This window comes from Choristoneura fumiferana, chromosome 10 (assembly GCF_025370935.1).
Source record: "Choristoneura fumiferana chromosome 10, NRCan_CFum_1, whole genome shotgun sequence".
Classification (NCBI taxonomy): Eukaryota; Metazoa; Arthropoda; class Insecta; order Lepidoptera; family Tortricidae; genus Choristoneura; species Choristoneura fumiferana.
In genome coordinates, this window is record NC_133481.1 from 5,266,796 (window position 1) to 5,278,317 (window position 11,522).

The window sequence follows — 11,522 nt, forward strand, 5'->3', positions numbered from 1 at the left end:
GCGCGGCCATGTTGGGCGCTCCGGCGCTCCCGAGCCGCGGCGGACGCGTCCCACTAACACACACTTCTTAGTTTCTTACCATCCTTTTCGTGGAAATAGACTCAGATAAAGTGAAAGCGGCAAATAATTCCGCATTTATTCAACCACTCCGAGCAAGCAAAAGTCGACAATTAGTGGCCAAGCGCGTACAAATAAGGTATAAAAATAAATGTTATACTAATTAGAGTTTTCATGAACTGTAGCGTTCTGTGTGGGAAGTGTGATTTCGCCGAGTTGCACCAGTCCGCTTGACAGAGGCATACTTTGTATTCAGCGTCGCTAAGCCTGAAAAAAAAAGCTCAGTTTAAGTAAGAAAATAACTCCATGTTTCTGTACTGCAATACCAGAGCGATGACCTCCATGTATAGTCGAGGTCAAAGAATGTTTACACTTTACTACCTTGTCGCTGTCACTTTATGTTTAAAAAGGCTTACGGTGACAAGGTACTAAAGGGTAAAGATATTGTTGACCTCGACTGTATGTCTCGGTTTAAATCGTAAAGGTAAATTACAAACAAATTACGACAAATTACTATTTGTTTTGTTTTTTACTATCAAACTTTTTAACTTGTCTAATATACAAAGCCGGATTAGACGTTGTTGCGGTTATGACCAAATCTTGATTTCAATCATTGTAGAATTGCCGAGTGTCAAAGTGGAGATAATCGCACTGTACAAAGTTTCACATTTATATTAGTTAGGTATTAGTGGAATTTTTCAGCGTGACGTCATCACCTCTCGCGCTTGCAAGCCATGGCCCTCGTGGGTGTGAGCAGCCCCCGCGGCAGGGGGTCCTCCTTGCCGGCCTGGTAGCAGCCGCGCTGGACCAGCCACGCGTGCTTGGCCCGCGCCGACCAAGACCGCACGAAACACATCGCATTATCTGAAATAACACGTGCAAAACGCTCATCCGACTTTTTATCCGACTGACCGAAGGAGGTTTATTTAACCTCTTCACCACTCCAGTCATCTAGTCGTGACAGCCAATGGAATGCCTCGCACGCCACGGTCATCTATACGTGACCAACATTCTTATACATTACATAATACTGGTATAGTAAGACCAATACTCTTTGTGACCAACATAAAAATCCTTCTGCAATGAAATTAAAAATCAAGTTCATTTGTCGCTGGTTTTTCTGTGGCGTACAAAGCATGTCACTCCGTTTTTTTTGTGGCGGTGTAGAGGTTAAGGCTCATTTTGAACCGACTTCAAAAAAAGGAGGAAGCTGTATTTTTTTGGTATGTTTGTTACCTACGCGATAATTCCGCCAATTGTAGACCGTACGTCTACTTTTACGTTAAATGTCTATTTTTCCAGTTGTTCAGATATATTTGATATGTTGACTGCTTAGATACCAGTGATTTTTTGACATATAAGGTATCAATGACTTGTTAGGAGTGTAGAAATTAATGAATATCACCTGTTTAGGTATTTTTGACACGTTGAGCGCTCACAAGTAAATACTACCATGACAGTCAACAACTTTTTGACAATTTAAACGTTTACCTTTCTTTGAGCACCTGAAGTGTATAGCGACTTCTGATGGTGACTGTACCTATAAAATCCCTGGTTCACCTTACTTAAGTTATTGCCACTAAAATTACGTTAGGCGCTTAAGACTAGTAGGTAGGTAATATAATAATAATCTAATACCTATATTAAATATATTGACCCGGATAACTCACGTCTTAAATCGAGTTTAGCTCGACATGTTTCGGGCTAATCCGTAGCCCTTCGTCTTCGGAGCAACGCGACTCAGCAGCTTGCAACACGCGCACTCCTTTAAGACGTGAGTTATCCGGGTCAATATATTTAATATGAGTGAGTCTTACGGTAGTTTCATGTTCAAAATCTAATACCTTTAAACGAGCAATTCTTGTATATATATATTTCGGGGATCTCGGAAACGGCTCCGACGATTTCGATAAAATTTGTTATGTAGGGGTTTCCGGGGATGAAAAATCGATCTAACTTGGTCTTATCTCTGGGACAACGATTGTTACCGAGTTTTAGCCCGAGCAAAGCTCGGTCGCCCAGGTACTAATAATAATACGTGAAGATGATGAGTAACAAGTAAACTAATAAAAGCCACTACTTGGGTACTAGTAGGTAGGTATATATGAGTATACCTAGGTAACATTACTGAAATTGTTAAAACTGTGAAGGCTAAAGCGCCACCATGTTAGTTGGTAACTAACTATTCTTTTGACCTGTAACTTTAATTCAAGATTAAATAAAGACCTCCAGTGCAATTGATCAGGAACAAGCGAGAAGAGTTGAAAGCAAACGGAGAAGCTGTGCCGAAGTCCCCGCTGCAGTGGTTCCAGTCGCGGTTCGTGGACGAACAGTTGTAGCAGAGCAAGCCCGTCGACAAACCAATAAAGTTAAGCAGTAAAAAACAACACTGTGCTATCCACATTTGATAACATACTTTGTTAAATAACAGTGAGTGTGATCCACTCAAAAACCAGAATCAAAAATGTGACGTTACAGATGATGACAGAATATTGTCAGATCAGAGTGACATCCTTACATTTCTTAAAGTTGTGAATAAATAGGTAGTATGTTTAAAAAACAGCGAAACTATACAAACCTCAGTCAGTCCCATGCTATACCTAATCCTATAACAATCATGGTGATTTAAAAACATAGCTAGGTACAGTGACAGTAAATAAATAAAAATCAAGGTAGTTTTGAAGGACAGTTAAAATTTATTAATAATTTGTGGGTAGTTTTGTTTTGTTTCATAAAATATGTGGGTACTTGGGGAGTTACAGTGACAAATTAAAACGGTGGTCGTGGATTAGTTATTCTGTGGTTGTGGTTTGTTAGTCTAACAACTGGTAGCATGGTGTACATGGTGTGTCACTCTGAAGATGAGCTCTGGTTGAGTTCGAAACGCGTCAGTGTAGTGTGGTGGTGGTGATAGATGGGTTTGTGTGATTGGTGTGTGTTCTTACAGTGTGAAGGTGTTGGAACTGTGTGAACACGCATATTTTGCATAAGCTTAGCTATCGTAAGGTCGCGGGTGAGCAAGGAAATTCTTTTAGTTCATTGAGGTAAAACAGTCGTGAATTACCTTCTATTTACCTAGCTAGCGTTGTACGGCCTTTTCTTACTTCCCTGCTACTGCTACTAATCAAACCGTGCGAGGTACTCAAAAATTTCAAACGCTATTCTGTCGTAAGGACAATCGTGTGTACAAATACACCGAGCAACGTTCCTCCACTTCGAAAAATAGGCTGTTCCAGAATTGAGAAAATACGTGACTATGAGATATAACCTCCACAGGGTACGGTCGAGGCGCATCGCAGTCTCTCTATAGCACGTTCTCTTGGGCTGAACGCGCCCCTGGACGCCAGGGGATCATCTCCGAACTGGAGAGACGTGAAGGTACCGTTGTAGCACAGAAGGCCACTTGCATCGACAGCAAACAACAATAAAACTAAAAATACTTTGAGATACGTATGACAAATAAGTAAACTCATGACCAACTTGTTAAGCGGGATGATTAAAGCTAAACCAGAATTATAAAAACCTAGCTGTTGCCGGCGACTCCGTCCGCGTAGAATTAGTTTATCGCTATCCCGCGGGAACTATACATTTGTAAGTCTGTTTGTTTGTTTGTTACCTCTTCACGTCTAAACCGCTGGACAGATTGAGATAAAATTCAGTATACAGAGTTTTAGTTCCGGAGAAGGACATAGGATAGTTTTTATCCCAGAAAATTGCATAGTTCCCTAATTCCCATAATTATATGTGAACGGTGTCGCGGGCAACAGCTAGTTAATGAATAAATTAAACGAATATTGATGTCTTCGATGTTTTATTTAGAATTTTATTAGAATTAAGTTTGGCCTGTATACCAAAAAAATGCAATTTATTAAATGACTTCCTCAAGCATGCACTATAAAGTAGCTGTTTTCCTTCTGTCCATTCCTATATTGTACGGACAGTAGCGGACAGTAAAGCTTATTCCAATGCATAATCATAAATTAACTATGCACATATACCTACGCAAGGGCTAGCCGTATAATATGAAGGGTGACCGACATACGATATAGGATCTTCCGGAGGTGATACACTGGAATACTAGAGTTCGAACCGTAAATGTCTAAAAAATTTATAGTACCCGCCGTACAGCGGTAAACGAATTCTACACTGGGAGAGGCGTGATTTTATGTATGTATGTATGTACGAAGACAGTCGCGGGCAACATGCTAGTATTAACTATATCTGATGGCAGCTGTACCTACGTAAAAGTTTAAATGCTCAATAACACTTAAGACGCATAAAATAAAAACCATGACGTCGTTTCGAATAATGTATTTCGTACTTTTCATAAATTGAATCTATTCACTATCGGTGAGGTAACAACTCTCGTACAACAATCTCCGCGAGCAGTTCTAAATTCACAATCTAACTGGTAAAACAAGGCGAGGATGCATCCAAAACACCTACCGTCGTTCGACATTTTGTAAATCTATCTAGATACATACAATTTAAAAACTTTGCTAAAAGCTAGAATACCTTTGTGAAAGTTCCGCCTGGTGCAACTAGGTGATGTGTTGAATGCACCCGTTTGCAGTGCGCCGCCGCTTCGGCTCAAGCGTTCTTCGAAACGCTACTACACTACCGAATTACTTTTAACAATTGTACAAAACCTGTGATGTTCATAACAGTATCTACAATGGCGAAAAGGCTTACTTTCAACTCAAAACAGTTTTCAAAACGGCTACAATCCGGTGGCAAAGTTCAAATTAGATGCCACCAACGCTTCAAAACAATCAAGCATTTACAGACATAACGAAAGGTACCTTAAAAATTCGTTTGCACATTTCTGTAGATGAACTTTTATTTTATTCATTTTATTGCATTGCCCAGTCTAGCCTGGCCACCTGTACATGCACAGTAATCGTAGCTTATATAATTTATTACAATTTTATAGCTCTTACCCAGAAAAAAAATATATATGGAAGAGTCATGGTATAGTTATAAGATGTAGGAGGCAAGATAGGCCGTGCTCGCGCCAAGTTGAGGAAATCAACTTATTATTACGATTATGAATAATGTAATGTAAGAATATACATCCGTCCTTGTATGTAGGATCACTGATAATTCCATATAATTAAATGTCGTTATATTATTTATACGATGTTGTGAATGGAAACTGGTTAAAAAATATAATTTTATTCATTAGCTTTGTGACCTACAATACAATCCATTTACATTGATCGGCTGCCACTACTAGTTAAGACGGGGTAGATTTTGTTAGTAACAATAATATCACAATACAGCAGCATGCAGGTATCTGTACGAGAACATTACACCAAAATTTCTGGACATAATAAATAAGGTACATAGATATGTACGAAAGCTTTGACATACGATTTGTGTCATACATAATTATATTATATTAGTGATAGTTCACTGGTGCTACAGAATTATTTTTCTAATGCCATTCATTCAAATTTTGTCTTATATACATTCACAGCATTTTATTAAATATCTATAGACGCAAAATATAGATTTTATTATATTTTAAATGCAAGAACTATATCACTACAATAATTTTAACAATAGGTACATAATATTTTCGTATGGATACAGCAACAACTTCAATATGAAGTGTAGTAAAACTGTTGATCACTTAGGTATGTATGCTACCCTTACTAAAATAATCATCATATTTGTGTCATGGTGATGGTAGAAAATAAGGAGACAGGTATCATCCGATTAACATACATATAGCAAAATGTAGCTCTTTGTACCCTATGTTAACAAATTTTGTACACCGATGGAATTTTTGCTCTTGAAATGAGCCTAAAGTGACACCTAGAAACAATTATCATAGTTCAATTTAGTAACATTTCCAAAAATATCTCACCATTCCATACATCACTGCAAGATATTCCAGTCCAGTTATAACTCACCTGTGCTTTACAAAGTTTGCATTTAGACCAAAGTTGCACCTAAACATTTACAGACTATTGGCAAACAAAATATAACGAAAAAAGTGCCTCGATTAATAGTAGCGGCAAACTATCACCGAGAAAAAGCCTGGCTAGCGGCGGGGCTTCGCGTGAAAGCGCTTCAAATCTATCCGAGACACCACTCATCGGTTCAATTTGACTATAATGTTCGAGTAAATCTTCAAAAACAAGCAGAAATAAGTACTTAAGTCACAAAAAACTTTTCAAATGTAAATTTAAAAGAAAACAGTGTTGTAAGGCCAATCTCACTTGGCAAATGCCTTGTATGTTTTGCGTGCGATGCGGGAGGGGCGACACGCCTAGCTGACGGTCCAGTCGAGCCCCCAGCGCTCCGACACCTTCAGCTGCGCCGCCGCCGCGTCCTTCAGTGAGAACAGGTGCGTCATCTCCAGCTCCGTCTTCGCCAGAGCGATGGCTTTCTCAAACAGCTCCAGCGATCGTTTGAGGTTTCCTCTGGAAAAAAAAAATAAAAGCTAGTCAGCAAAATAGCCATCAAAATGCTTTAATTTACATTTACAATTACAAACTATTACAGGGGTTCTCAAACATTTTCAGTTTGTGGCGCACATACGACTTAGTATTTCGTATTCCTTATTGACTCTGAACTTTAAAAAATACTAGCTTTTGCCTGTGACTTTGTTTGCTAAGAATTTGTTTATCGCGCGCCCACCCCGCGGGATAGTTCCCGCAACTTACCGAGATTAAAACTATCCTATCACCTTCCCCGAGTGTCAAACTACCTCCATATCAAATATCATCTAAATCGGTTCAGAGGCTTATGCATGATGAGGTAACACAAATTTTCAGTTGCAGAATTTGACTTCTTGGTGCAATTTACACCTCATGATTTATATTGAACACTTTATTTTACACCAAGATAGTGTATGTCTCAGAGCTAATATATACATAAGTTAGCAATCAATCAATTTATCATGTGTTTATCCATCACCTATTATGAATTCATATATTTGAATACATTACACATTGTAAGTGAGTCTGCTCATTACATAACTAGGCAAATACTTGAGATAAAAACCATGCAATCCCCAATGAAACTGCTTATGCAAAAAATTATAATCTTTTACTATCTTACGTTCCAAGGACACTACTTACTGATAGTGAGTAATCTGAACAAATAATGGATAATAATGTTGAAGTTAAATCATTGTACAGTTCAATCTATGCCTGAATGCCAAAAAACGAAAGTCAATTAAGACATGTGAGGCTGAAGTGGCCTAAATTCATATTGGCGCAATGCCACAAATGTACTCTGTTGATAACAACTCTTGCAAGTCTGATTACACCGTTCAAACCTTGTTGAACTGACCTTTGACCCTGAGAACAATAATGCAACAAATACATTTAAATCAAGACAATTTCTTAACACTCCTATGTATTTATTTACCATTTATTTGTGTAACTCTACATACTTATTAATGGTACACATGGTTTGTTTACACATGATTTTGAGTTAATGTTCTCAGTAGAATTTGTAGATGTTGGTTTTATGAATCATGTCCTCAAAGTCAAGCTAAATAAATAAAATCAAGGATTGTTTCATACCACTGTTTCAAAGTAATTCTTATTAAAAATGTATAGGTGTGACTTAAGTCTTTTTGTTGTTATAAAAACATTTACAAAGTGGTTCTTTTATTGGTAGTTAAAAAAAAGGTAAAGATTGCTTACCTTTGCACCTCAATGGTGCCCAGTGTTTCGTAAGCAAAGTCGCATTTGTCATCCATATCAATAGCTTTATTGATAAGTTTCACAGCCTTGTCGAAATCTGTGCTTTTCTGAAGTTGAACCAAGCCCTTATGCACATAGAGTGTGGCGTTGTGGGGGTCCACAGACAGCGCCGAGTCAAACAAGGCTTCTGCCCGACCCCATTCCTGCTGGTCTGATAACACTTGAGCAAATAGGATGTAAGCTTCAGCACAACGGGGGAACCTCTCCAGTGCCCTCTCAAAATCTGACCTGACCTGAGTCAGAGCACCCACATTCTTGTTCAACTGCGCATGTCTGTAGTCGGCATAGCATTTTTGGATATAGGCGATAGAGAAATCAGGATTGAGTTGGACGGCTTTAGCAAATTCAGCGGTGGCTTCATCCATGCGCTCTAAGAGCAGGTATACCTGCCCGCGGTGATGATAGATGTCAGAGTTGTTGGGATCCAGCTGGGCAGCCTTGGCAAAGTCTTCCAAGCAGCGTTCTGTATTTTCCAATTGGGTGTACAGAGAGGCTCGCTTGATCAGTGCATTTACCTTCACCTTAGTAGAAGCATCACTGTCAATCACGCTCCCAAGATCGGCTTGAGCCTCCTCATGTCTACCCAGCAAGAGGTAGAAGGTAGCGCGCAGTAATAAAGCTTCATTTTTGTACTTTCCATCAGCCTCCAACTCTGCTGTGCATGCTTCCACAATGGCATCATAATCCTGTGCATCAAGAGCTTGTTTCGCCTTGGCGAATCCGGTTGTTGCCTTTTCATCTAATTGTATCTTTGTAATAGGATCTTCAGAGAAAGCAGAGAAATATGTTTTGATGAAGTGCTTGGATGGCATGACAGGGTTGCGCTTCGCGAGAGCCTCTCGCGCGTGTTGCCGCCCTAGGGCCTTCAGAATACGATCAGCATTGACTAGAGAACTTTGCACTTGGAACCTTTCAAGAATACACGCAGAAGTAACGTCCTCCAATGCTAGAACAAGGTCACCGCTTTTCTCAGCAGCGCGCGACCTCCGTAGGAACGCCTTAACGTATTTCTCGTTGAGCTTGAGCGCGAACGTGCAGTCCTCCTTGACTTGATCCCACATCTCGCGCTTTTCGTAGCAGGCCGAGCGGTTCTGGTAGAAGGTGGCCAAGTCAACCGTCCGGTCAGGCGGACACGACTCGATGGCTTCGTTGTACAAGGAGATCGCCTTGTCGTACTCGCCTGCGTGGAACGCGCGGTTACCAGCACCCTTCAGCTTCATGGCACGGTCGATAGCACTTTCGGCGGATTTTACATTATTCTCCTCGTTGTCCAATGAAATTGTTGTTTTGGCTTTCAGTTCGGCTACTTTCTTCTTTTCGGGATCATCTAATCTATTCCTTAGATAAAGGTAACCTAAGCCAATGGCTAATGGTGCGCCGAGTAGAATGGCCAGTTGCCATTTAGGAAAAGGTGTACTGCCTGTTGACGCCATAGTATCCTTTGGGGAATCTTCGAAATAATTTCAAGTTTACACCATTTATTTTGTCTTTACACAATTACAAGAAAAACCTACAAAACTATTACAATTACACCGCTCTTTCCATTTCGATACCAAGGCAAGTTCCAAGCGAGGAGCGTTCATAGACAAAATTTTGACAGCACAGGTTTCTTATAATTGATTAATCATGTGCAAATACAACCAGCATTTTAATAAAAACAATATTGAGTGATATGACTTACTAAAATTAAAATAATGCCACGAATAATGTTAGTGTAATAAAACCATGCGCCACATCAGATAAAACCATTATCCCCCTAGCCGGCCCGCAATCGGTTCGTGTTGGAAATAGTGTATATCAAGTGTGTGTGAACTAAAACCTTAAAAAGTTGGTCGTCTGGTCAAACGGACCCTTAATTTTTTTGTTAATGTTGGTAGTTTTGCTTACAGAGGCGTTTTTTACATTTCATCAAAGATTACGATAAATTTATCTCTGAAGTTAGAAATAACTCAATGAACAAAATAAAGATGAAATAAACTTCAATTTAATTAATCACATCCTTGATCGTATCACAACAAACAAAATACGCCTTCAAATGTGTCAACTTGTCAGGTGTCTGTCAATGTCAAATGTCAATTTGAGTATTTGACTTGCTATTTTATTTTTGTGTCATTTTGTTCTTTGCGCTAGATTTTGTACTACATTAACTCAATTAATCTTACCATAAAATAAAATAAAACATCAGAAATGTTCAGTCTAAGACTATCCAGACTAGTAAGCATCTCAAAATAATAATTAAAATAAATTGTAGGTTACATTTTTAATATAATTATTCTTTTAATGCAGGCAAGGCTCGACCGTTTTATTCAACCCAATAAACTTTCCTGTTTCGGCACCTCACAATGTTCCCAAAAGCGAACGAAAACAGACTTATATGAACCTGATTACCTCATAGTAAGTATTCACATCACAAAGGTATAACTTCAGTAAACAACTGAATTTTGTATTAAAAATCGTTAATTTTGTAGAGTATGGAGCCCGACGAACCTGTATATGACTGTCTGAACCTTCAAATCAAAGGGTACGACTTTGCCCTGCTTGAGGCCTGTCAGAGCCAAATCCACAGATATGCTGAAGTAATGGGGCTGCAAGTTGATGACAGGTATAAAATGTTTTTAAATACTAATCAGTTCTTGAATGTAGCGCTGACTCGTAGTGTTTGCAAACATTATGTAAAGGAAGGATCTCTGTCTTTTTGGTGTTTCATTTCCTAACTCACAATTTTCTCTGAAACTATTTTTTTTTAATTCCATATAGCTAGCCTAACCTACCTACTGCCTTCTAATACCACAAGGAAATACACTGAGAAAAATGTTTGGTTTCAGAGAAAATTGAGAGTTGGGGAAATAAAACAGTTTGGCACATGAAACATTTGGGAATAATTTTTCTGCAATAAGGCAGGCCATAAAAAGATGTCTTTGAACACTTCACCACATGCATTCATGGTCAAACTTTAGTTATAAATTATACAAACTTCTCAAACTACTTCTAAATACATACTACTCTCTTTTTGTGAACAACTCAAACTTTTTTACAGTTTTGTAAAAAAGTGTAATAAAATCAAACTGCATTCAATTTCTGGAAGATCAAATTAAATGGTGTATTAGAAAAAGGTTACAGTGTTCTGATCTGATAAGTATTTATTTAGAAATTAGCAAGCATGTAAAAATTTGATTGGTTACCAAGTCAATTTCATTCCAAATAATATTAGGCTGGAACAATTTTAAACTTGCAACCTTTATAAGTTGCCACTCGGGTCTAATTTCCTAGTATAAAAACATTAATTAGTTTACTTTTCAATTCTCAAGCCTGTTCTCCAGTTCCATAAGCCAATGATGTTGTACACAGTTGGGCGACACCAGCAAAACAGCTGAAGGTGCAACGGTTCAAGCCAAACAGCACTGTGGTGGATGCAGAGTACAGCCTTAATGTGTATGAGCGCAATGTCCAGGTAATTCTTTGTATTGATGGAGTCAATATAGTTATGTAGTTTGCTTACAACATTGTGCCACTAAACTAAAGAGATAGTGTTCGATGCTACTGACTGAAAATTTTCGAGACAGCTATTATAATACTTGAAAAACAATTTAAGGATAACCTGATTAATTTTCAATGCAAATAAAAATATCAGAATTTAAAATATAAGATAAGAATTTTAGTAGCATTAAATGAAATAAATAGTAAATTTGGTTTGCTAATAAATGGCTACATTGTTCATTCAAGGGTACCATAAAAATATAT

The 11,522-nt window shown here is 38.4% G+C and overlaps 3 protein-coding genes across 3 annotated transcripts; 1 reads left to right on the plus strand and 2 right to left on the minus strand.

Annotated features, from left to right (window-relative positions):
* Positions 1-106: 106 nt before the first annotated feature.
* On the minus strand, positions 107-2,583 carry LOC141431569 (uncharacterized). The gene is made up of 3 exons (XM_074092744.1): positions 2,284-2,583; positions 774-921; positions 107-324 (listed from the first exon to the last, which is right to left on the minus strand). Exons 1-3 carry the CDS (start codon positions 2,459-2,461, stop codon positions 171-173), a joined length of 480 nt encoding a protein of 159 aa, XP_073948845.1. The 5' UTR covers positions 2,462-2,583; the 3' UTR covers positions 107-170.
* Positions 2,584-4,353: 1,770 nt separating this feature from the next.
* Positions 4,354-9,538, minus strand: LOC141431891 (mitochondrial import receptor subunit TOM70-like). Its single transcript, XM_074093178.1, has 2 exons — positions 7,722-9,538; positions 4,354-6,488 (listed from the first exon to the last, which is right to left on the minus strand). The coding sequence occupies exons 1-2, from the start codon at positions 9,212-9,214 to the stop codon at positions 6,335-6,337; spliced, it is 1,647 nt and encodes a 548-aa protein (XP_073949279.1). The 5' UTR covers positions 9,215-9,538; the 3' UTR covers positions 4,354-6,334.
* A 305-nt stretch (positions 9,539-9,843) lies between these two features.
* Positions 9,844-11,286, plus strand: LOC141431893 (large ribosomal subunit protein mL48-like). The gene is made up of 4 exons (XM_074093179.1): positions 9,844-9,995; positions 10,068-10,175; positions 10,250-10,383; positions 11,130-11,286. The coding sequence occupies exons 1-4, from the start codon at positions 9,969-9,971 to the stop codon at positions 11,269-11,271; spliced, it is 411 nt and encodes a 136-aa protein (XP_073949280.1). The 5' UTR covers positions 9,844-9,968; the 3' UTR covers positions 11,272-11,286.
* Positions 11,287-11,522: the final 236 nt, after the last annotated feature.

Bases quoted from the DNA above. Each gene is read 5' to 3' on its own strand.
- LOC141431893 (XM_074093179.1), top strand. From the start codon at position 9,969: ATGTTCAGTCTAAGACTATCCAGACTA. The intron at 9,996-10,067 runs GTAAGCATCTCA...CTTTTAATGCAG, and splicing joins GTCTAAGACTATCCAGACTA to GCAAGGCTCGACCGTTTTAT. The intron at 10,384-11,129 runs GTATAAAATGTT...TGTTGTACACAG, and splicing joins GGGCTGCAAGTTGATGACAG to TTGGGCGACACCAGCAAAAC.
- LOC141431891 (XM_074093178.1), bottom strand. From the start codon at position 9,214: ATGGCGTCAACAGGCAGTACACCTTTTCCTAAATGGCAACTGGCCATT. The intron at 6,489-7,721 runs GTAAGCAATCTT...TTTTTTTTCCAG, and splicing joins GGCACCATTGAGGTGCAAAG to AGGAAACCTCAAACGATCGC.
- LOC141431569 (XM_074092744.1), bottom strand. From the start codon at position 2,461: ATGTGGATAGCACAGTGTTGTTTTTTACTGCTTAACTTTATTGGTTTG. The intron at 922-2,283 runs GTCTTTATTTAA...GTGTTATTTCAG, and splicing joins CCTGATCAATTGCACTGGAG to ATAATGCGATGTGTTTCGTG. The intron at 325-773 runs GTGATGACGTCA...TTTTTTTTTCAG, and splicing joins ATGGCTTGCAAGCGCGAGAG to GCTTAGCGACGCTGAATACA.